The 25,943-nt window shown below is 40.6% G+C and overlaps 2 protein-coding genes across 16 annotated transcripts in view; one reads left to right on the top strand and one right to left on the bottom strand.

Moving 5' to 3' along the window:
• Positions 1-15,787, bottom strand: part of cryzl1 (crystallin, zeta (quinone reductase)-like 1) — a 97,607-nt gene extending 81,820 nt beyond the window's left edge. Inside the window, exons 1-5 of one of the 10 annotated variants that reach the window (XM_072585599.1) lie at positions 15,672-15,787; positions 8,649-8,931; positions 6,466-6,537; positions 2,646-2,723; positions 208-280 (exon numbers count right to left, since the gene is read on the bottom strand). In XM_072585599.1, the coding sequence (XP_072441700.1) occupies positions 208-280; positions 2,646-2,723; positions 6,466-6,537; positions 8,649-8,873 (448 nt within the window). In that variant the 5' untranslated portion in view covers positions 8,874-8,931; positions 15,672-15,787. Of the gene's footprint in view, positions 1-207; positions 281-2,645; positions 2,724-6,465; positions 6,538-8,648; positions 8,932-14,865; positions 15,106-15,128; positions 15,290-15,671 lie in introns of those variants that run through there. The other 9 variants (XM_072585596.1, XM_072585598.1, XM_072585597.1 and 6 more) reach the window with 9 other exon arrangements.
• itsn1 (intersectin 1 (SH3 domain protein)) overlaps positions 15,208-25,943 on the top strand; it is a 203,961-nt gene continuing 193,225 nt past the window's right edge. For 3 of the 6 annotated variants that reach the window (XM_072585594.1, XM_072585595.1, XM_072585588.1), the window contains exon 1: positions 15,629-15,787. The gene's annotated coding sequence lies outside the window, so the exon portion shown is untranslated. Of the gene's footprint in view, positions 15,309-15,354; positions 15,500-15,628; positions 15,788-15,987; positions 16,009-25,943 lie in introns of those variants that run through there. The other 3 variants (XM_072585590.1, XM_072585589.1, XM_072585592.1) reach the window with 3 other exon arrangements.

Below are 25,943 nucleotides of genomic sequence, written 5' to 3'. Positions count from 1 at the left end.
AACATTCCTAAATAGTCTGTGGAAAATTTTAATCTTAAACTATAATCCTATCATTTCTCCAGATTAATATTCGGTGCTTGACCAAAAACAAATTTTTTTTTTCATGTTATAGTCCTTTTAATTGCAAAATAAACTGCGCAAAACATTTCTGGATAAGTCCTTGATCAAACAATAGGAATAGAAAGTCTTAATTAAATCATCACTTACCTTCAAGAACTACTCCAGCAACTTCTCTTCCAATTGGTAAGAAATCTTCCTGCAGTTTTAGTTCCATCAACAGCTAAATACAAAGCGATTTTCTTTTTAATGACAAAGAAATGTACACATTTCTTTAAAACTGCAACTTTAAGAAAGTTGACATGAAAAGTTTACTCCCAGCCTCATGCAGCCCATGAAAAGGTGGGGCAAACTGCCTTTTTGAACCACTGCAGTCCATTTACTGTAGGTGGACCCACAACGCATTCAGGGAAGGAATTTCAGGATTTTGTCCCAATCATTCTGAATGAACAACAATATATTTCCAAATTAGAAAAACAAACGACTTGGAGGGGAATTTCCCACCTGCTGCTCTTGTCCTTCTACATGAGTGTGGTTATGGATTTGGAAGGTCCTGTGTCAGGAACCTTGTTGAATTTCTGCAATGCATCTTGTACATGGGTCATGCTGCTACTAAGAAGCCTTGGTGGTGGAAGAAATGAACTTTTTGAGGGATTTGGTACTAATAAAGTGGGCTCATTTTGAAAATTTTAAATAGATTAGATTCCCTACAGTGTGGAAACAGGCCCTTTGGCCCAACCAGTCCACATTGACCCTTCGAAGAGTAACCCACCCAGACCTATTTCCCTCTGACTAGTACACCTTACACGGCCAATTGACCTGACCTGCACATCTTTGGACTGTGGGAGGAAACTGGAGCACCCGGAGAAAACCCACGCAGACACAGGGAGAATGTGCAAACTCCACACAGACAGTCACCCGAGGCTGGAATTGAACTGGGGACGCTGGTGCTGTGAGGCAGCAGCGCTAACCATTGAGCCACCGTGCCGCCCCTTACAATGCTTTTCTAAAATACAAGTATTATAATACATGCTAGAAGATCAATGTTGAATTCATTTTTTTTATGCCGAGTGCAATACTAGTTTAAGTGCTACAAAGGGTTGTTTTCTTTTCCTTGGACCCTAGGGTTCATTGGAATTGACATTTTCTACCAAAGTGCCAACTGCCTTGTTACCTGGGATCCATGTTCACCACCTGGATTTTGTGGAGAAGGCCCACTTGCACCTTTGTTCACTTACTCAAGAATTATTCATTTACAATTACAGTATTACTAACTTTAAAACACTATTGCATATGTAGGAAAAGAGTTAAATGTGATTGTAAATAAATTTCAAAGATTATTACCAGCTTGTCACTTGGACACTGAAACATATTGCTGGTTTACTCACAACTTAAATATTGTCAAATATAGGCCTTGTGAGAACACAGTTAAAGCAGAGCACAGGTCCATACAGTGAAACTTCACTATAGTAAGAAAACATTTAATTATTTTTCAAATAACTCTTCTAGTAGAGTATGTACACCCCCATCCTCCTCTCTTCAGCAAAGCCCATACTTCTATTAGATCATTGGCCGAACACCTAGTGTTGGGCAAGTCTCTTTCTATTTCTGTTGGAAAGAGAATCTTCAAACAATTGTGAAGGAATCCTGAAGGTATTAGTTCCTTCCACAAAATTGCATTATTTGTGGAAAGAAAAGCTACCATGCTGGCATTAGCTGCATTTCGCTCCATATGACTTTGCTGATAACCTTGAAATTGTTTTTCATTCTGGAACCAAAAGGATAAAATATGTAAAGGAAGCAGCAATAAGACAGAAATAGAATATGGAAAACAATGTAAGATTAGAGGGTACAGAACTTCCAATCTTGCAGTAAATTTCGAAATGCCGTTCCAGGTGAGTTACAAGTCCTGTCAAGGTGCAAAGCAATGCCTAATTGTTTCCCCAAAGCAAGGAGGGAAAAAATGGAAATCTAATTAGATAGGGTGGACAGGGAGAGCCTTTTCCAAGTATGGTGACAGCGAGCAAGAGGGGGCATAGCTTTAAATGGAGGGGTGATAGATAAAGGACAGATATCAGAGGTAGTTTCCTTACTCAGAGAGGAGTAAGGGTATGGAATGCTTTGCCTGAACGGTAGTAGATTCGCCAACTTGAATGTGCTTAAAGTTGTCATTGGACAAGCATATGGACGTACATGGAATAATGTAGGTTAGATGGGCTTCAGATTGGTATGGCAGGTCAGCGCAACATCGAGGGCCGAAGGGCCTGTACTGCGCTGTAATGTTCTATGTTCTATAATCTCTGAGGGTTATGGTCACAGATGTTCGAGTGACTAGAGGTTCTGAGTCTACCGTTTTGGTGAGAGCAGTAAGACAAGTTCAAATATTAAATGGAGACACAACAAAACTCACAACGAAAAATAAAACAAAAAATGCTAAACAAAGCCAGAAAGTGTAAAAGAAATAAAAAGACGAAATGTTAAAATGCAACTGAAAACCATTTTTTAAGTGAAATAATACATATTCTAGTTTTCTGTATACACCCTATGTACCCAACTATAAATATATAGAAACATTAAAGCTGATTTACCTTTATATTCAAAGGACTAAAAGCGCAAACTTTAACTTGTAATTTGACATAATGGTCATATACATGAGGAACAGATTCCTACAAAAAAGAAAAATGTCTGTTAGTTGTCTGCCTATTTCTAGGGCATTGACATTGATTCATCTTTACTGAATACCTTGTTTGTGCCTCACAGTTGCACAGATGTGCATTTTGGTGAGACCATCCAGTTTATACTGCAGGGTTATTTTACTAATAACATCATGTGGTCAGAAAAAGGAAAGCTCCTAGACTCTGCATGTTGTTCCTCAGTTGTGAATGCCTGAAGCTATGGAACACTCTTCCCAACCACCAATTCTTCCTTCAAGATACACTTTAAAACTTATCCATTTGATCAAGCTTTCTGTCAATCTCTCCACAAGTTGTTTACATTATGACAAAATAAGATCAGAAGAATACCTCAGCAATTGGGTCGCATGCAAACATTTTTCTTCGTTTTTAATCGGTTTCTTTCTCTTCACAGATGCCACTTGACCTTCGAAATAGCTTCCAGCACTTTGACTTTATTTCAGATTCTGATCTGCAGTCATCTGCTCTGGTTGTCAGTTGACTCATTTGGCTAGATGGCCATGCAGAAGAACAAGTCTCTGTTCAATTCCTGCACCAGCTGAAATGAGAGTCTCCTTTTCCCTCCCCTCCCCTCACCTTGTCTGAACCTCAATCACCACCAGTTGTTTGTCTCTCTCTCTCTCTCTCTAATGAGAGAACAGCCTTAATGGTACAGTCGCTCTATTATGAATTTAACTTTCTAGATTAGAGTGGTGCTGGAAAAGCTGAAGGGCTTTTGCCCGAAGCATCGATTTTTCTGCTTCTTGGATGCTGCCTGACCTGCTGTGCTTTTCCAGCACCACTCTCATCTAGACGCCGATCTCCAGCATCTGCAGTCCTCACTTTCGCCGAATGAATTTAACTTTATCTATTCGTCTGTAATTCTTGTAATTGAATGTGTCTTGGGATGACTACTTCAAGCATGGCGTTGAATAAACGGGCTTAAAGATAATAAAAGTGGATAAACTTGACCAGCGCACTGGCATACTCAGACCTTTACCTTTGAGCATATGTGTCAACTACAGGAAAAGAAGCCAAACTCAACAGTGTTCTCTAGCATAGCTAGGACAAGTGGGAACATCGTCAAACAATCATATTGATTTGTTAATACTAATGTGCCACTGCAATGCAGATGTTCAACAGCACTTTCCAAACTGTTATCACCGAAAAGGTAGCAGCAGATACTTGGGAACACGACCCTTCCAAAATGTCAGGGCTTTTCAAAGTGGGTTCCAAAGTGGAGTCCTGAAGAAGAGTCTTTGGAGTTGAAACATTAGCTCTCCACGTATCGCCAAAGATGTTGCCAAACTTGTGGAGTTTCTCCAGGACTTGGTTTTTATTTCGGATCTCCAGAATTCACAGTATTTTGCTTTATTTCCCAAATTGCAATCACCAGATCAAAGCTATTAATAGCTGCCATGGAACCTTAACATACTCACATTCCAACTGAGGCATCATCATAATTGTCAAGCCTCCAAATGAGGTTGCAATGAGAAAGTGTTTAGGAAACACTGCCATATCGCATCCTGACTTGAAACTATATCATCTCTTCACTGTCACTCGGTCAAAATCCTAAACCTCTTTCTCAATAGCATAATATCTACACCACATGATTACAGTGGTTCAAGACAACAGCTGCCCAAGGACAATTTGATGTGCGTACAAATGTTGGTCTACCCAACTACAATCACAACCCATAAAAGAATACAAGAAAAATCCTTCTTTTTAGAATGGACACCCAATTTTACCAATTCACAAGTGTCCTCCGAATAAGGCATTAGATTAGATTATTTACTGTGTGGAAACTGGTCCTTCGGCCCAACAAGTCCACACCGATCCGCCGAAGCGCAACCCACTCAGACCCATTCCCCTACATTTACCCCTTCACCCAACACTACGGGCAATTTAACATGGCCAATTCACCTAACCTGCACATTTTTGGACTGGGGGAGGAAACCCACGCAGACACAGGGAGAATGTGCAAACTCTACACAGTCAGTCGCCTGAGGCGGGAAGTGAACCCGGGTCTCTTGACGCTGAGAGGCAACAGTACTAACCACTGAGCCGCGCACAAATTCACCATATTTGTAGTTGCAAGCAAGAACTAAACTAAATTACATAATTTGTTTGGCTCATGTTTATTGTTACAAAGCATGATTTCCAGTTGAACAGTCAAATATTCCAACAGACTAATTTATTTCTAATTCAAGCTAATGCTATCAGGACAAGGAGGCGGCTTCTAACGCCTTGGCCCAATGTCAACCTGGCGTGGTGGCCTTGTTCCAAAGGGGTGAGCTCAGCTTGGTGGTCTTCATCCGATATTGAGGTCTTCTTCGCTGTTAGTTTCCAGGCATTCCAGTGGCCTGGTGTGGCGGACTTGTCCTTGTGAAGAGGTCTTCTTTGGCAGGGATGTCTTGTTCTGGGAATACTCATACCAGCGTAGTTATCTTGGCTTGGTGCAGCAGCCATCTTGTCCCGTATTGGCAGTCTCAGTTTTGTAGTCTCATTCTGGTGTGGTGGTCTCGTACCAACATGGAGGTCTTCTTCGGCAGAAGCTTTCAGGTAGTCCTGCATTTGTCATTTTAAAATTGGCTTTCCTTGAACTGAAATTGATTTGAGATGAACTTTGGCTTAACTGTCACTTTTTTTTTCTTAGCTATGACTTATGTTATTAATACAGGCGCAGTGGTGTGGCGACTTGGAAAACTTTTCATTGCATTTTTTTTGTAAAGATATACATGACAATAAATTGCTATTTTATTCTAAAAACTCTTTCAACTGCACATGTGAATGTGCCAACCTAATTTAAAGCAAATTTTATTAAAACATGGCAGTGTCATTCAACTTCTTGTCATCAACACAGTTGTAGCTAATCATATTCTGTAGTCCAGCAACATTAAAGTTACTGCACACAATTTATTTTAAACTCTATAATCTATGAAAACTCCATTTTCCCTTTTCTCTGGCCTCTTGCGCATCAGTCAAAAAGCTGCCTAAGTCAGTAGTGCCTTTCGGCAACTATGTCATAAGCTTTCAAATTCTCCTCCTCAACATTTTTATCTCCACTGCACCTTTAAAATGTTCCTTAAACCCATTTTTTTGACCAAAGTATCAGTTACTCATTCCAATTTGAAGTCAATTGTTGTCTGTTAAGGGCATTTACCAGAATATGTATGGATGCCCCACTTTGTAGTTACTGGCTAAATGGAAGTGAGCTGCAAATCATGTCTAGATTTGAATCATGTGTCCTGATTTTATAAATAATACAGGTGACTGATGTATGCACAATACCCTGAAATCTGACATCTTTATATCTGATAATACAAACAAAACATTTTGTTGCAAAACATTTAGTTAGGCATTTATCACTATATGTCAACAATGAACTAAAACTTTTTAATTAGTCTTACAGTAATTATATCAATCTTTGTCCTACATGTATAATTGAGCATTAAAATGGAGCATGAAGACAGCTGTTGTTTATTCTGATGCCTAAAGTCATGGAGTCATCACAAACAGAAATCTAACTATTGTACGAGGCTGACAGTTTGAAATCTCTCAGACTTTGACCTCGTGTTTCTGACATTATAATCAATTACTTTCCTGATTTAATCGAATAAGGAAAGAGGTTTATGGGGCTAAATGATCTACTTCTGCTCCTGTGTGATCACACTTGGAAAACAGTTTGTTACTTAGTGAGGCAATTTTTATATTCGCTTCAGAGTATGATACCAACCTTGTCTTGAAACACAAACTTTACGTCTTCATTCGATTCAGCCAAGTGACAATATAGTCCCTTCATCTTGAGCTTGAAAAAAAAATCAAATATTAAAAAATTGCAACAACGTCTAATTTCATGGACACATATGTTTTAGAAATAAAACTTTTAGGTTGGGGATTGACATTTTAAATAGAAGATAACAGAAACACCAGATTAGGTCTGTTTACCAGCCTTCAGAAGAGAGGCTGTAAGTTTATTTAACAAAGTTAGAGTTGGAAGTAAACAAAGAGTAGACACAGAAGTTGTCTTCAGAAGGGGTTTAAGTTATTCATGTGGTTCAGAGAAGAAAGATTCGAACCAGTGAACCGTGACATTCAATGCACTACCATCACTGAATGCTTCATTATCAACATCTTGGTCAATACCAGTGACCAAAAACTAAATTGGATAAGCTTGAAGACGACTGTGGTCAAAGGCCAGGAACACTGCAGCGAGTAACTCACCTCGTGACTCTGCAAAGCCTGGTCTCCTTTATACAAGACGCAAGTACAGAGTCCGATAGGATACTCCCCACTTGCCTGGACCGGTGCAGCTCTGTCATTACACAAGAAGCTTGACACCATCCAGGACAAAGCAGTTTGCTTGACGGGCACTACATGCACAAACATTGACTCCCTTCAATGATACCCAGTAGCAGAAGTGTGCATCATCTACAATTTACCAAAGCTCTTTCAACATCAACTTTCAAACCCATGTAAAATACCATCTAGAAGGACAAGGTCAACAGATATAGGGGAATACTGTGACCGACAAATTCCCTTCCAATCCACCCAAAACATATTATTGTTATTTCAGTGTCACTCGGTCAAAACCCTGGAAGTCCCTGCTGATAGTTTTGTGGGGTTATCCACCCCAAATGGATTGCAGTAATTCAAGGAGGCAATTAACCAGCTTCTCAAGGGTAAATAGGGATAGGTAATAATAGCAGTGAAATCAAAATCATGTATGATTTTTCACAGAAACAGATACTCTCAGTTGGAGCTTCGAAGCAGATTTGAGAAACATAGAAAGAAATTGACTCTGACTGCAGTCTAGAAACAAAAAGGCTACCAAATCAAACGTTGTCATCTGATTTTGGAGCCACTTAGCAAAAGAGCATGAGGGAGTTATTACTATCCTGGAGATGGGATATCCACAATCAGAAGCACTAAAGGATAGTTACAGAGTCACCTACCCAAATGTTAATGGAAGGATTCCAAAAACATTTCACCCGTTGGAGCACATCAAAACTCTTGAAGAGAATCAAAATGAATACCTGGGACATATGTGACAACTTGGTTTGGTCCTAAAAGGTGGCAAGAATATTCAAGATCGGCAAAGCAGAGCTTCCCAAACTTTTTTCAGCTGTGACCCTGTTTTGAGGTTTGATGGCACTGAAAACTAAGAGAGCAAGGGCCTTTTAGGCTGGAAGCACAGCTGTTGTAATTTTGCTTAAATTCTATGGCAGCCTCAGATCTCACGTCTCTGAAGTTTTAACGTATGGCCGATGTTCCCTCTAATTTTTCTTTCTAGCCTTACAGTAAAAGTATAATGTGATTCTTGGGTGCAGTAAATACCTCACTTCTTTCAAATGTAAATCACAAAACTTTAAAAGTTACATTCTCAGGTTAACTTTAACAACTCGTAAACAACTCGTGTCAGCCCAGATAATGTATTGAAGGTGTTAGCCCCCCCCCCGGGTGCCGATGTCTGTGCCATAGTGGTTAGACTGATTTTAGTCTAAAAATTGAATTGACAGAGTCTTACATGGATTCATGCAGTTTTTGAGCAAAATACAATGTAGCTCTGCAAGTACAAATTCACCCCACAAAGGGGTAGGTGGTGGTGGTGAGTGTGAGAGAGAGAGAGAGAGCGTGCGAGAGAGAGAGAGAGAGAGAGAGAGGGAGAGCGTGCGAGAGAGAGAGGATGAGTGAGGGAGAGAGAGAGAGAGAGAATGAGAGAGCGAGCGAGAGCGTGCGAGAATGAGAGTGACGAGCGAGAGCGAGCGCGAGCTCTAAGTCTGTGAGACGGTGCAGTGGAGAGCATATATATATATGTGTGTGTGTGTGTGTGTGTGTGTGTGTGTGTGTGTGTGTGTGTGTGTGTGTGTGTGTGTAGGAGTGAGTGTCTGTGTGTGTGTACAGTGCAATGGTAGTCACCTGTAGTATGATAACGAACCCAAGGTCCCGGTTGAGGCCCTCCCTATGGGTACAGAAGTTAGCTATCAGCCTCTGCTTAGTCTCTTTTCGCTGCTGCCTGTCCCGAAGTCTGCCTTGGAGGATGGTCACCCGAAGGTCCACGGTCAAATGTCCTGGATTGCAGAAGTGTTCTCTAACTGGAAAGGAACCCTCCTGTCTGTTGATTGTTGTATGGTGCCCATTCATCCGTTGCCGTAGCCTCTGCTCGGTTTCCCCGATGTACCATGCCTCAGGACATCCTTGCCTGCAATGTATAAGATAGACAACGTTGGCTGAGTCGCATGAGTACCTGCCACGTACATGGTGGGAGGTGTCCCCAAGCATAATGGTGGTATCCATGTCCACACTCTGACACGTCTTACAGCGCCTACCATAACAGGGTACCCAGAGGCATGGTACATTGGTGAAACCCGAGCAGAGGCTATGGCAATGGATGAATGGGCACCTCACAACAATCAACAGACAGGAGTGTTCCCTCCCAGTTGGAGGGCACTTCTGCGGTCCAAGACATTTGACCTCGGACTCTCGGGTGACCATCCTCCAAGGCGTACTTCAGGACAGGCAGCAGTGAAAAGTGGCTGAGCAGAGGTTGATAGCTAAGTTCGGTACCCATAGGGAGGACCTTGGGTTCATGTCGCACTACAGGTGACCACTATTGCACTATACACACACACACACACACACACACCGACAGAGATACACACTCCCACACGCACCCTCACACAGACTTAGACCCCTTTACACTCACGCACACAGATACACTCTCTCTCACAACACACACACACACACCCCACACACACACACACACACACATTTGTGAGGTGAATTTATACTTGCAGAGTTGCACTGTACTTTGCTCAAAAACTGCATGAATCCATGAAAGATTCTGTCAATTCATTTTTAAGCTTAGAAACAATCTAAACACTATGGCACAAACAGCAGCACACAGGTGGCTAACACCTTCAATACATTATCTGGGCTGACACCAATTGGTAAAGTTCACCTGAGAATGTAACTTTGAAAAAAGTTTTGCGATTTACATTTGAAAGAAGTGAAACTAACAGTCATGCTAACAGATGAGAGACTTCACAAACAGTCAAGGTATTTTTCAATGTATAATTTCAGTTACGTCACACTGTAAACTTTTGTTATAAACTCTGTGTCTTATAATTGTGTCCTCCCCAACCACCTGGAGGAGGAGCAGCGCTCAGAAAGCTAGTGCTTCCAATTAACTTGTTGGGCTATAACCTGGTGTTGTGTGATTTTTTAAACTTTGTACACCCCAGTCCAATACCGACATCTCTCAATCCTTTCTACAGGTAAAGGACATAAAAGAATAGAAGAATTGTTGAAGAGACACAAATATTGTTCAGCTTTAGACAAACTCAAAAAACAATAGAGCATTGGAGAATGAATAGTCGTCCCAGGAGTCCAAAATCATCCACGTGCGTGGTGATTTCTACCACAGAAGCAACAGTGATTTCAGTTTTTTACAGGAGCAATTTTAGGAGTACAGCTGAATCTGGTCTAAAACTGTAATTATTTATTTTTTAATATCACTTCCAAAAAACACTAAATTTTCACAAGGCTTTGAATTCTCCAGGAGTGCTTTCTGTTTTGTTTTATTAGTCCATAACATTTGGATACTGAATCTTTTGGAGTCTATTATGATTCAAAACCAATGTTGCTACTTTGCAAGCTTTTGAATTACTTGTACAGAATAGCATATACAGGATAAATGAATTCACTTATTATAGCATGCGCAGGCAAGAAATGCCTATCAACAAATTCATGTCAATGATTAATAATAATGAAAGCAACATAATTAGAAACACGAAACAAAAAGAGAAATATGTAACAGGCCAATCACTGAAAAGAGAAAACATAGGGTGCTCATCTCTTCCTCAGAACAGAAACCTAAATGTTAAATCAAGCCATTTCTATTTAACGCAAGGGGCTTTATGATCTTTCAGTTTCCAGTTCTTTCTATTCCAGCTGTAATTTATTGGGACAGTGTCAACTTCACTGTTTATGAATGAATCTGAAAGCACAAACTGCTGGTAACACAGCAGGAATTGTAACTTCGCTAGTTACCATTTGAGCAAGTTGTAATGGTGCGGAATGGAAACCTGGTTTAATGGCACAGCAACAGGTAGGTATTTTGTCATCAGAAATTAAAAAAGGATTCATCAGACAAGCAAAATACAGCTGATACTGCAAATCATGAATGACAAAAAAGGTGCTGGGAATTCTCAGCAGCTCAAGCAGCATTTGTAGAGAAACACAGTCAACGATCAAAGATGGGAATAGAGCAAAAACTCTTTATTGGCATCTAACAGAAAGGAAGACAGTTGCAACTGTTGGAGGTCAATCACCTCTGTTCCTGGAAATGACTTCAAGAATTGCTCAGAGTAGTGTCCTAAGCCGAACAAGCTTCGGTTGCTTCATCAATTATCTTCCCTTCATTATAAAATCAGAAGTGGGAATATTTGCTGGTGTTTTCATAATATTTAGCATCATTCAAAACTTGCAGGAATATAAGAAGTCCATATCCAAATGCAACAAAATCTGATAAGTGACAAATAACATTCGTGCCCCACAAGTGCCAGGCAATCATCCCCAACAAGAGAACATCTCACCATTGCCCCTGGACATTTGCATCATTGAATCTCCAACTATTAATGTCCTGGGCATTACCACTGACCAGAAACTCAACTTGACTAGCCATACAAAAACTGTGGTGACAGGAATATATCAGGGCCAGAATTCTACAATAAAAAACTCACCTCCTGTCTTTTCATTGTCTTTCCACTAACTACAAGGCTTTAGTCAAGACAATGATGGATCCACTTGGCTGGATGGTTGTAGTTCCAATAACACGAAAGAAGCTCAACACCAATCAGGACAAAGCATCTGCATGAATTGCATTACATTCACCAATTTCAAAGTCACTTCCTTCACCAATAACACACAATGACAGCATTGTGTACAATAAACAAGATGCATTGCATTAACTCATTAAGTCTCCTCTGACAGTACCTTTTGGACCAGTGATGTTGACCACCCAGGAGTACAGGGACAGTCGGTGCATGGGAACATAACCACCTGCAAGTCCCCACCACAAGCCAAACTCCATCCTGAATTGAAACTAAATTTTAGCTTTCGTCAATTATTTCTTGTTTAAATTTTCACATAAATGCTTCTTTGTTTTAATATTTTGAATTAGTTTTGTTTCGTGTTCCACTTTCTCTCTTTAGATTTTTTAAGTCAATTTTTGCTGATTTCTACATTCAGCCCAATTTGCTGATCTGCCAATCTTCATGGAATTATGTGCCTTTTCTTTCAACTTGATAATATGTTTTTACGTGACTATGATATTTAAATGGTTGTCACCTAATTCAAAGTTATATTAATACCTTTAGTTCAATGTTGCTTCTTCTGGGAAACTGCCAAGATAAAGAACAGAGCTAGTACATTTACAGTCCACTCACAGGATTGAGCAGATTAATCTCAATTATAGACCACTTTGTCAATGTACATTGACAATGACAAGTCTTGCTTTTTATTGTGCATAACAGCAATTTAAAGAGCAAATAGGACATTGAGATCACAAATAGAACCATCAGATGCAAAGCAGCAAACCAAGTAAGGAAGAATAAGTAAATGCTTCATACATTTATGAACATATGAAGTAACAGCAGGAGGAGGGGACCAGTTGATGCCTTGAACCTGCTCCATCATTCAATGATGGTTTATCTGATTCTGGCCTCAAATTCACTTTCCTTCCTGTTCCCCATAACCTTTGACGTAAAGTGAAGAGATATAGAATATAGTTTACTTCTATCAAAAGGCCAACCACTGATTTCAGCTTTGTAAACTGTGAGTGAGCATCAGCTGATAGTTTTGTAATTGTTAAAAGAATTAGGCTATTTTAAAAAGAATTATGACTATAAACCGCTGGATTTCACCTATGTTCTGGTCAATATCTAACACTCAACCAACATCTGCTCATCATTTCATTTCTATTTCTGGTCTCTTTCTCTATGTGACTTCGTCAATACCAGAGTTGCTCATATTGCTTATGTTTTGATTTCATTTTGCAGCGGACACCAAGAGAGAACTCCATTGGTAGGATAATTAAATCCATATTGTTGGTGCGCCTCTGCACCATTTTCAAGCCATCTAAGCTAACTTGCCCATCTTATGGGTATTTACATTCACAAATTGGCTGCCACTTTTTCTAACAATATCAGAGACAGCATTTAGATAGCAGAGTGGCGACCTCTGAACGTGCTGAGCCCGTAGCCCAGCGAAATCATGTTCTGCTCAGGGCTCTTGTGTTACAATGTTAGTATCAAAAAGTATGGTGCTGGAGAAACACTACCGGTCAGGCAGCAGAGGAGTATGAGGGTTGATGTTTCGAGCATAAGCTCTTCTTCCTGCTGAAGACCTGATTCTCAAAATGTTGACTCTCCTGTTCCTTGGGTGCTGCCTGACTGGCTCTGCCTTTCCAGCACCACACGTTTTTGACTCTGATGTCCAGAATCTACAGTCCTCACTTTCTCCTTGCAATGATAGTGTCCCTACCTCTGGACCAGAAGGTCCAGGTTCAAATCCCATCTACTCAAAACATGTGTTCTAACATGGCTGAACAGTTGAATAAAAATATTTATCAGTGAAAGCACTTCTGTGATACTGGATTGACTATGAGATTCTCAGAACTATTTCAAACTCCAAAGGAATGCAAATTCTTCTTTCTATTTTGCTAACTTCACCAATATTCTGTTCCACCCAGCACAAAGTTAAGGAAATTTCAAATTTTCTTTTCAAACCCTGTTGTACCTCATGTTACTTAAATCCTGTAACTACCAAAAAAATTTCCCCAGATCTAAATTCTCAGTAACTGTGAAAGCCTTGAATACCAATGTCAAAGTCCATTCCCATTCTGAAGAATTTTATCAGACTTAAAACATTGACTGTTTCTGTTTCCACATTTACAGTCACACAGCATGGAAACAAACCCATAGTTCCAACCCATCTGAGCGACCAAGTTTCCCAATCTAAACCAATCTCACTTGCCTGCATTTGGCTCAACTTTTCCTATTCACGTACCTGTCCAAAGGTCTTCTAACTGTTGTGGCTGTACCTGCATCAACCACTTCCTCAGACAATTCATTCCACATACAAACCACCAGCTGTGTGAAAACATTACCCCTCAGTCCCTTTTAAATGTTTCTCCTCTTGCCTTAAAAATAAGTCCCCTAATTTTGAGAAAAGACTTTTACAATTCACCTTATCCATGTCCCTCATGATTTTATAAACCTTGCTAAGGTTACTCCTCAATCTCCTGCACTCCAGACTATATAGCCTTTTTTTACTAACTCAAACCCTCCAGTCCCAGTGACATTGTGATAAATCTTTTCTGAACGCTCTCCAATTTAATAAAATCCTTCGGCGACCACAACTTTACACAGTACTCCCAAGGTGGCCTCCTTTTCCAGCACCACTCAAATCTAGACTCACCGATATCCTGTACAACCTACACATGATGCCCCAACTCATAGTCAATGGTCTAAGCAATGAAAGCAAGTATGTTAATTGCCTTCATAATCAACCTATTTACCTATGATGCAAATTTCAAATAATTATGTGCCTTCATCACCATCTGTAGAAAGTGAACAACTGAAACAAGCAGTTTGAAAAATAAAAATGATTGTTTCTTTGAGCTTTATTAGTTTAGAGGCAGGAACAGGTACACTACCCATGCAGAACAATCTACAGGTTAGATTGTCAGGCTGAGTGACAAATCTTATATCAGTTCTGAGGAAGGGTCACCGGCACCGAAGCGTTAACTTCGATTTCTCTGCAGAAATGCTGCCAGACCTGCTGAGCTTTTCCAGCAAATTCTGGTTTTGTTTCTGATTTATAGCATCTACGGTTCTTTCGGTTTTTATTTGACAAGTCTCATATGGTGGTGGAGCACTGCAGCAGTATTATTGAAACTAAAGGCCAGTTTAAAAAAAAGGAAATGTACGAGAACATCAATTATTGCTTCATGTGCAGTGGTATGTTGACAAAAATGCTCTTGGAATACAATACTTTGCATAGATAATTTGAAGCAAATAAACGACCAAGATACTTTGTGCACATACAGAAATAGGATAGGGAAATAACATACTTACTACAGTCGTCCTTACTCCATTCACTCTATATAAGATAATATGCTTTAAATATTGATAAATATTGCATTATTAATTGCCTCGATACGGCTAGAGTGGTGAACTTTCCTAAAACCGAGAAAGGAGCGGTGATATGAAGCGAAGTTAAATGTTATTCAATTATAACTCAAGCCCACAGCACATCCACAGCGTCGTCATGGTCACTTCATTGTTTCAACCGAACCTGACCACCCACAAATGCAAGCACCGCCCTCAGACTCACACCCAATTCGTTCATTCCGGCAGTGCGACGGGCAAACGCGCGCTCTCTATGGTCAGATCAGCTGTCACTCAAACAGGCATGCGCTCCGCAGAACTCAACGAGTCAGGTCGAGGAGAGATAGAGAGCACAGTCGACAGGCAGAAGGCTGGAAGAACGTGTAAAATCAGGCAGCATCAGGAGGTGGAGAAGTCAACGTTTCGGGTGTAACTCTTCTTCCGGACAAGCGGATTTTCGGGCCGTGGCGGGGAGGGGGGAAAGCGGAGTCAACCAAACTTGCTGGCTTGGCCAGGCGTCTGTTGATTGGACTCCTCTACGCGGAGATGGGCGGCGACCCGTCCTCCGATAGGGCGCCGCTCCTGTCAGTCAGCGAGGTAGCGGCGCGTCCTTTCCGTTTGGTTGTTCGGGCGCGTCGGGTAACGTACGGCGGGGAGAGGGGGCGGGGACAGAGAAAACGAGAAAGAGAGTGAGCGCGTTAGGTTCAGATACTAGGCAACGGGTGGAGGGACAGGCGTAGAGAGAGAGAGAGGCGGCTCCTTATCTCACCCACACCCAGTAGCCGGCAGATCGAAAGAATATCTCTACTCCAAAGGAGAGGGAGGGGTGAAGGCCGTGGAGCCGCTGCTGAGGAGCGACCCTCCGCCGGCGCTCTCCGAGATGAGGTAAGTGGCTCGGCTCCCAGCCCCTGCAATGGCTCTCCCTACAGCCAGGGGATTACTGCCTCCTGTTATTTCAGGCACTGCTTGCTGCAGGCATGTCTCCCCTTTTTTTTTAATGCATACTGTGGCAACTCATCGCCTTGAGCAATCTGCCTTTTGAAACGCAGGCTTTGCTGGCAGACCTTTTTGAAAAGTAAGAGGCAAGTCAGTTACTGTGGAGGGAGGTGAGGAGACTTTGATGAGGTTATTTGCTGCATGTTATTGTCGAGGTGAATTTTTTTTTGTGTGCCTGATTGCCTGGCGATTTTGTTTTTGGGACCCTGGGAGGCTGGCAGCGACCAAAAGTAATGGGTTGGAGATCATTTGAGACCCTGTACCTCCCTTTCCCCTTTCCAGCTCCTCTGTTGCAGGGTGGATTGGTCGCAGGGAGATGGGAATAATAATAAGTGTAATCTGATACAAGTGTTTTTGAATCATTATATGAAAGGGGGTTAGTATTCGCTTTTTTTTTTCCACATTGCCGATCCTTGATTTCGGGAGTATTATTTGTTGCAGGACGTTTAATTTGTGAAATCGAAGAGTAGCGCGTGAAACCCTGAAGTATGATAGATATTTCTGTCGTTTCAATTAAGCATAATGGAGCAGCATTTAAATCCGAAATATGAAAAATCCAAGCCTGTTGTTTGAATTATGCTGTTTGAAGATGAGGGAGTAAACGAATGAAACGAGATATTTTTATTTCTAAAGTCGCGATCGGTTCGCCGCCCATTCTAATACTTAAGAAAAAAATTCATTCGACGAGTCTAAAACTGTCTGAACCTGGCTATTTATTCAATACAATCTGTGTTCGCAACTCCTACCTTTTTCAATACTGAAATTTGGTGGTGCTTGTCATTTTGGATGTATTGTTTGTATTCAGTGGAATCTGAAATATAATATTGTACTGAACAGATTATGAATTTTCAGCAAAATAGCCAACCACCTTGAGATTTGGGTAGAATTATGGTCATTAATCATGATGATGCAACTGACAGTATAACCTGGCAAGTCTTGCCAAAATTCAACTGTATAGTATGATTTATTCTATAGCAATGTATTGGTTGAGCGCTAATGACATTGGGAAGATTTTGATTGAGGCAATGATTTATTAGAGATCTGTGATCAGATTATTTCAATGTGATAACACTACATGCTTATTTATATGTAGTCACATTCACTAAATTGCAAAAGAAAAGCTGTTGGGGAAATAAACATACTTATGAAATCTAAATTTGACAGTGTTCAGATTGAGTTTTAACAATGAAGCCACATGCTTTTTTTCCCTAATGGTTCAAATTTTATATAGAGTGCACAAAACAAAATTCTAAATTCATGTTCTAAGTGAGATTTTAAAGTATTGTGTGAACCAAGTAAAGTTTCTATAGGAATCTTAGTACTTTTAAAAAAAATCATGATACTGAAAATGAACAGTCTTTTTAAGCACAAAATTCCATTAGACCATAAGATATTGGAACAGAATTAGGCCATTTGGCCCTTGGGTCTGCTCTGCTGTTTAATCATGGCTAATATCTTTGTGAACCCCATTCTTTGCTTTCTCCCCATAACCCTTGATCCCCTTTCTAATCTCCTATCTATCTATGTCTTGAATACACTCAATGAATTGGCCTCCACAGCCTTCTGCAGCAATGATTTCCACAGATTCACCACTCTCTGGTTGAATAATGTCCTCCTTTTCTCTGTTCTAAAGGATGATCCTTTCATTCGGTGGCTGTGTCCTCAGACTCCAGTCTCCCCTACTAATGGTAACATCCAATATATCTAGGTTTCTCAATATTCTTTAAGTTTCAGTGAGATTCCCATCTCTTCTCTGTAAACTTTAAGGTCCTCAACTGCTCTTCATATTGGTAAGTCCTTCATCCATGGGATAATTCTTGTAAGCCATTTCAGAACTTCCTCCGAGGCCAGCGTATCTATCATTCGGAACAGGACCCAAAACTGATCACTATTCCAAAAGTGGTTTGACCAGAGCCATATATAGTCTGTGTAGTACATCTCTGTTCTAGTTTTTTAGCCCTCTTAAAATGAATATTAACACTGTTTACCTTCCTAACTGCCAAGTGAATCTGCATGTTAACTTTGAGAATCCTAAACTAGGACTAACAAATCCCTTTGTGCTTCAGATTTCTAAAGCCTTTCCCAGTCTATGCCTGTATTCTTCCTCGCGAAGTGTGTGAGAGCTTGCACTGGCCTGCACTGTATTCCAGCTCCATGCATTTGTATTCCATTTTCTTGCACGTTCCTACATTGATTTTGTAAATATCAGGAATACAATCAAGTCAGTTGAGGGCAGCACAGTGGCTTAGCACTGCTGTCTGTCAGAGCCAGGGACCTGATTTCAAGTCCAGCCTCAGGTGACTGGCCTTTTGAAGTTTGTGCTGTTCCATTGTCTGCGTGGGATTCTTCCGGGTGTTCTGATTTCCTCCCACAGACCACAGATGTCACATTTAGGTGGATTGGCCATGCTAATTTGCCCATAATGTCCAGAGTTATGCAGGCTAGTTGAATTAGCCATGAGAAATGGGTTACAGAGATAGAGTAAGGGGGTGGGATTGTCTTCACAGGGTTGATGTGGAGTCGGACTGAAAGGTTTGCTTCCACACTGCAGGGATTCTATGATTCAATCCAAAAATTTGTGTGAACTAAGTGCAATTTTAAATTGTAATACCAAAAGCCACCTGAAAACAATGTGGTTAAATGCTAAGTGTCATCCTTTTTGAAATGTAATTTAGTAACCCAACTTCACACATCCATTTGCAGCCTTCAGCAACACAACTGGAAGCAGCATAGTAATAAACTGCAGAATGCTAAAATTTTACTCTTAATTATTTATTGACCTTTCCTCTTGTAATCTAATTACGCCAGATGAAGGTTTATTGGCGTTTACACTTCTTTTAGTGTAAAGGTAAATCATGAGACTTGAGAAAACACAGAATCCTATACCTTTTCCTGACTTTGGAGTGCCTGGATTGAACTAAAATTGGGATATCAAGCAAGAATGTATATTTTAAAAACTAATTATTTGAGAATGCGTGTACAGTATTCTTTGCATAATTCACATGGTTCATCAATTTTGCAAATTGCCAAAAGTTTGCACTTGGTTCTTCAATAGTTGAAGCTTATTATTTTTGCAATACTGACAATTGAAGTTAAAGTGAGAACTAAATGTCAGTTAAATTTGTGAACAGAAGTACTGAGTAAAGAGACCATAACTCATTGCTTTGTTTTGTAGACACTTTATTTATTCCTTTGTAAGGAATACTAATATGTAGCAATGTAGGAGCTATTTAATTGTCATTACTAAAAATCAAAGACGTGCAGATACTGGTAATTAAACAAAAAATTGAAATAGTTAGAAAGCCTCAGCAAGTTTGTTGGGGTGGGGGAAGGGGTCAAAAGAGAGAGAGAACAGCATTGACATTTCTGGTCCCTTGACCCTCCTTCAGAATGCTCTGCAGTAGAGTCTTTGGACCCGAAACGTTAATGCTGCTTTCTCTCCACAGATGCTGCCAAATCCACCGAGTTTTTCCAGCAATTTCTGTTTTTTGTTTGTTTTGCTATGCACAAACTTCATGTTAGAGGTTCAATGCACTTACAATTGTAAGTGGTTCACAAATGAATGAGATTCAATTGGTGTATGGATGGGTATATGAATAGGAAGGGTTTGGAGGGATATGGGCCAGGTGCTGGCAGGTGGGACTAGATTGGGTTGGGATATCTGGTCGGCATGGACGGGTTGGACTGATGGTTTTGTTTCCATGCTGTACATCTCTATGACTCTATTGTGTGGTATCCATCAGCCCCATGTGAGTATTATTTGGCTATGGAGGCACCAGAAAGGGTGCAGAGAGGATTTGCAGGGATGACATCAGAAGTATGTGGGAGTAGCTAACAGGAAAAGATTGACAGACTAGGACCCGTTTTCTTCAATGGAGACTTGAGAGGTGGCCAACAAGAGATTTTTAAGACAAATTTTTACACAAAGTGGGGATGTCAAGAGTATGCTTCCCCTTGTGAAGAAGAGCATAACGAGGCCATTCACATAAGTTCTCATAGGGAATAGTTGAAGCAAATTGTATAGATTAATTGAAGAGGAAGCTAGCAAGGCATTTGAGGTGTTGCTGGGTCATAATCCTGAACCTCCTTCCCTAAGAGCCCTGTGCACCAGATGTACTGAAGATCAAGAAGGCAGCTCCCCATGACCTAGAGCAATGAGAGATGGGCAATAAATGATGGCCCAGTTTGTGAAGTTCACATTGCATGAATTAATTAAATAAAGGTTCAGGCGACTGACTGTGTGGAGTTTGCACGTTCTCCCCGTGTCTGCATGGGTTTCCTCCGGGGGCTCCGGTTTCCTCCCACAGTCCAAAGATGTGCAGGTCAGGTGAATTGGCCATCCTAAATTGCCCGTAGTATAGGTAAGGGGTAGATGTAGGGGTATGGGTGGGTTGCGCTTCGGGTCGGTGTGGACTTGTTGGGCCGAAGGGCCTATTTCCACACTGTAAGTAACCTTAAAAAAAAGGTTACAATAGCAGATTTAGGTGGGGAATAATAGGAAGAAGCTGGAGTGGAGCATGAGCTGTATGTCCTCGGCATTCCTGCATTTTGAAGAAATGAAGCAGAACGATAGATGCTGGAGATCTGAAACAAAACGGAAAGGCTTTCAGGACTTGACATTTGTGTTCAAAAAATTTAGAGCATGGGTACCTTCTTCCTGTTTATTGCCAACCCCCTCAATTCCAGGTCTTGTCATGGAATAGTTTTCAGCCCAGCCATCCCATTTCAAGTACTCATAGCCATTATTATCACCAATCAGCTCTGTCCTTCCCTTGCTTACTATCAACAATCCCTCTATATGCCGTACCTCTTTTTAATCTCTCTCTCACTGATCTGTATCTCCACATGTCTTCTCTCTCCTTCCCCACCTTCCGTCATCAACATAAATATCAACTTTTCCTAACCTTTCCTGTCTAGTTTCTAAGGAAGGGTCACTGGAATTGAAATGTTTAATCTGTTTGCTCTCCGTAGATGCTGCCAGACTTGCTGAATTTCTGCAGCACCTTCTGTTTTGTTTCATTTTATTTGAACAAATGTGTTATAATTCATGCAACTGACTCTGGTCCAATTTGATTTATGTGCAATATTAATATACTGTTTATTGGCTAAGTTTAACTGCTTAATTTCTAATATTAAGGTTGACATATCATTTATTATATTTCTGCTGGGAGTCAGTGCTGAAACTTGAACACTTTACTCCAACATTTGGCTTGTGTGGTCTTGTAGACCTATATGATGAGCTGTGGGAGGTTGGAATGGTGACAGAATTTGTCTACATTGCACATGAATATTAACTGCTTGAAGACAACTCTACAGTGAATTCTTACTCTATAAGTGTGAAATTTCCAATTTGCTAATCAATCCACTGGGTACATATTGATGAAACAGTAGGTGAAAAATTATTCTCCAGTATCCTTCGCTGATGCTGATTCAGAGAACACCTTCAATGTGATCAAATTTCTTAGAGTAAAGAATAGTATCTTACAGTAAAAAGTAAAATTTGGAGCGGTTGACGTTCAGAAAAGAGATTACAAAATCAAGGCAGAAATGTTAGGTAATTGAGAATAATAGATTGTGTCTGAAGGAAACACTGTCTGAATCTGGTGATGCAAAAAGAAAGCATAGCTGATAATGTTTTTGAAAAGTAAGGAAATGGGTAAGGGAAATATGTAGAAAATTGAGCAAAGAACTCAGGAGATTGTGTTTTGGAGGAGCTACATGGGATTGTGGAACTCCTCGTTGTGTAAGAGACAGACACATGTACTGACTTAAATCACAGTTGAGATTGACTAACCCGCTTGGAGTAATGACAGACAGTACAGCACAGGATAAGCCTTTCATTGACTGTGTTGAAGAAATGTACGTAAGGAAGGCGAATGAGAATTAACTTTGGAATCAGGAAGCCAGATGATGTAGAAGTTGATTGTTTTGAATCTGGAGTCATCACAACCGGTGTGATAAATAATGGAAAGGCCACAGGCGTGAATAGATTACAGCAGAATTAATTGAACTCGTGGGAGAAATGGCAACAGTTAAGAATACCTGAAAATTTAATAGGTTGGATGAAGCCACCAGAATAGTTTACATGTTCAATGTTTTTTCTTCACATCATTGAGTATCTGACATAAATGTCATTTGACAAAAAGTGGCACAGAGGCAATAGTGTGTAGCATCTACAAAATGCACTGCAGCAAATCTCTGACCATACCCATGATCACTACCAACCGTGGCAGTACTGTGAACTTTGTTTCCCTCCAAGTGCACATCAGCCTGATTTCTAGCCATTGATCCATTGACATTGAATGAATGTAGGCATTACAAGCCTACATCGTGCAGTAGCTCAAAAAGACAGCACTACTCCACCTGCTTATGGACAAGAAGGATGGGCAATAAATGATTGCCTAGCTAGTGACACCCATGTCCCATGGGGGAAAAATAAGTCATGAAACAAACAATTTCTTACTACTTCATTCCCACACTTTTTAAAAAAATAAGGTTATCTGGCTTCTTTCTATTGACAAGTAGAATCCCAGAATTAACTAAATTGGGAAAAGGGAGGAACTCTAGAAAGTCATAATCATGAGTTAGGTTGGACTGAGCAAATTTGAGCTGCAGGTTGACAAGTCTTGGGTCCTGATAGACTTCGCCTTTAGGTCTTCAAAGAAGTGATTTGTGTGATAATTCATATATTGCTTCTAATTTTCCACAATTCCCTAGATGTGGGTGAGGTTTCATTAGGTTGGAAAATATCAAATGTAAGAAAACTACACACTAGTTAGCTTAATATGGATTATAGCGAAAATGTTAGTAGTTGTTATTAAAGTTATAGCAGGGCACTTAATGAAAATAATTGAGTAGTTTCAGCATGTTTTTGTGAAAGGAAAATCATGTTTGCCGTGGATAAAGGTGAACCAGAATTATATGTTTAGGTTGCAGAAGGCATTTGTCAGTATTGCAGAAACTGAAGAGGGCACAATGTAAAAGCAGTATGTTACAAGGGTCAGTGCTGGAGCTTCAACTGTTCTTACAATTTTTTTGAAAAGAATTGAATGAAAGTGCTGAAGGTATGATTGCTAATTTTGATGTAAAGATAGGGGGGTTGTTTGGCTTAATTGGTTGGACAGCTGGTTTGTGATGCGTAGTGATACTATCAGCTTGGATTAAGTTACTGTACCTGCTGAGGTTACCTTGAAAAGTGCCTTTTCCTCCGTCCCTCTCTGTCTCAAATGTGCAATTGGTCATTTTAGCAGGAAGGTTTTTTTTTAATATAAAAAGCAGCTTATCTAAGAGAATGCAGAGCTGCAAGAGGCACAAGGATCTCTGTGTCCTTTTGCATGAATTGAAAAAAGGTTAATTTGCAAGTACAGCAAATAATGAGGAACATTAATAGAATGTTATCATTGAGGGGAATTAAATACACAAGTAGGGCGTTTATGCTGTACACTATATTGTCTTCCTAAGGAAGGATGTACATGTGTTGGAAAGTTGAAAAGATAAACACAGTATGGTGCATTTATTAGGGAGCAAAATGCTGGAGAAATTGGGAGTAAGGGATTGTGTTTTTTACAGGAGGGGGTGTGGGAGGAGGTGTAGTCTAGGTAGCTGTGCGAGTTGGTAGGTTTGAAATAGATGTCTGTGTTTAGTCTGTCACCGGAGATGGACACTGAGAGGTCCAGGAAGGGGTGGGAGGTGTCCAACATTGTCCAGGTGAACTTGAGGTTAGGGTGGAAGGTAGTAGTGAAGTTGATGAACTGTTCAATCCCTCAGAGGAACAATTCCACTCCAAGACGCCCCAGATGGCCTCCTGTTTCAAGGACTGCAATTTCTCCTCCCCCAGGATCATCAATGCCCTCCAGCACATTTCCTCCAGTTCCCACGTTTGCGCCCAACAACCACAACAAGCATAGAACACCCCCCTGGTCCTCACCTTCCAACCCCCACCCAGCAATACCCATATATAACATTATTCTCCACCATTTCTGCCACCTACAATCTGACCCCTTCACCAGAGTTGTACTTCCCTTTTCTGCATTTGGCAGAGACCATTCCCTCCATGACTCCCTCATTAGGTATATGATCTCTTTTTTTTTCCCCACCCATCCTCCACACCTGGCACCTCTCCTTGCCACCACAAGAGGTGTAAAACCTGCGCACACCTACACCCTCACCACTGTTCAATTCCCCAAATGATCTTCTCATAGCTGGAAGAGATTCTCCTACTCATCTAAACATGTCTATCTACTGTGTCTGTTGCTGTCTATGTGGTCTCCTCTACATTGTGGAGACAGAATGCCAACTCACAGAACATGTCAGGGAACATCTCTGGGAAATGTGCATCAAACAACCCCATTGCCCTGTGACCAACCATTTCAACTCTCTCCCTCACTCTGCCAAGAACATGCAAGTCCTGTGCTCCTCCACCATGAAATCCAAGCCACCCCAAGAGGATAGGAGGAGGAACCCCTTATCTTCTTCCTTGGGACCCTTCAGCTACATATCACATTCCTCATGAAGAGCTTATGCTCGAGACATTGACTCTCTCCTACTCCTCTGATGCTGCCTAACTTGCTGTGCTTTTCTAGCGCCACATGTCTTGATGTTTGTGGTATTAGGCATGGGCTTGAGTTTTATCCAGTTTGTAATCTTGTCTTTCCGCTGAAAAGAAATAACATGGGCTAATTTCTACTTTCCTTGAGCTTGACTATGGAATGAAAGTAACTTTAGTTGATAATTTCTAATTCTGAGACATGCTTTACAACTTTCACCTTTAATTGGCCCTGTACTTTCTAATCTATTCAGCTCGTTATTTATATCTTCTAACTGAACAGTCCACCGGCCTGCTGCTGCATAACCATGTCGGCTGCATGCACATCGTCCTTTAGACATCACAAGGCTGAAGTTAAGATAATTTTATCATTTGGTCCTATTGTAAAAAGATCAGTCTGTGCTCTCAGCATTTTCTCAATGTCAGACACATTATTACTGATGCTTTCTGTAAGTAACTCTGCCCAGATTAACTGTATGCTTTTAAGCCAATTCCTTCACATCCGTTAAAAATCACACAACACCAGGTTATAGTCCAGCAGGTTTATTTGGAAGCACTAGCTTTCATCGTGCTGCTGCTCCTCCAGCGCTGATGAAGGAACAGCACTCCAAAAGCTAGTGCTTCCAAATAAAGCTGTTGGACTATAACCTGGTGTTGTGATTTTTAACTTCAGACTGTGATGTACAAGACCGGCACCTTCATATTAGGGAGTCTTTGTTTTCTTCAACTATGACTAAGTAATGGAATGCATCATTATATTCTGTTCTCGGACCAACTTCACTGAGCAAAGGTATACTGATATTTGTTAACAACTAGTCAATTTTGCATGAGGGTTTGTGACTTGCAACTACTTGGAGTAATCTTCCAAGCCAACAAACACTTTCAGCTGTGTTAATGAAGCACTTAAGTTGAGAATCTGATTTTCATGACTACTGTGGCTTTTGGAATTATGTCTTCAACCCTTTTAATGCGCAGTTTGTTTTGCTCTTGGGATGAAGCTCTGAATTTTCCTGCTCAATAATATTGATTTTGTTCCCATGTCTATTGTGTACATTGGAAAATTTCTGGATTTGTGAAGTAGTTTTAGTTCTGCACAATCTTGATCTGGAACTTTACGATGACATGGAGAATTATGCTTTCATCTGCTCCTACATGCTATCTGGCTCTGAATGACTTTCATGGTACTTTGACTAGAAATGGGGCATTTAACCGGTTAGTGACTAGTATGACACTGATTGTAAAGTGGCATTGTAGCCTGGATCTCATTGAAATGTGCTGGATTCCCCTTGCAAAACAGGAAAAGAAGTCCTTTGCAATTTCTGCCTTTGGATCTGGCATATCTCCTTTCTTCTACCTATCACTATCTTCATGATTTGTTTTGCACTGAAAAAAGTCATGTCGGCTCTAAACTGACATCCATGATTTAAGTAACAATTTGCGCCTCCCCAGCAGAGCAGATAATACAACAAAATGCTTAAATTTGCAATATACTACAGGTGT

Source organism: Chiloscyllium punctatum, chromosome 15 (genome assembly GCF_047496795.1).
Source record: "Chiloscyllium punctatum isolate Juve2018m chromosome 15, sChiPun1.3, whole genome shotgun sequence".
Classification (NCBI taxonomy): domain Eukaryota; kingdom Metazoa; phylum Chordata; class Chondrichthyes; order Orectolobiformes; family Hemiscylliidae; genus Chiloscyllium; species Chiloscyllium punctatum.
This window is presented reverse-complemented; position numbering and strand designations above follow the sequence as displayed.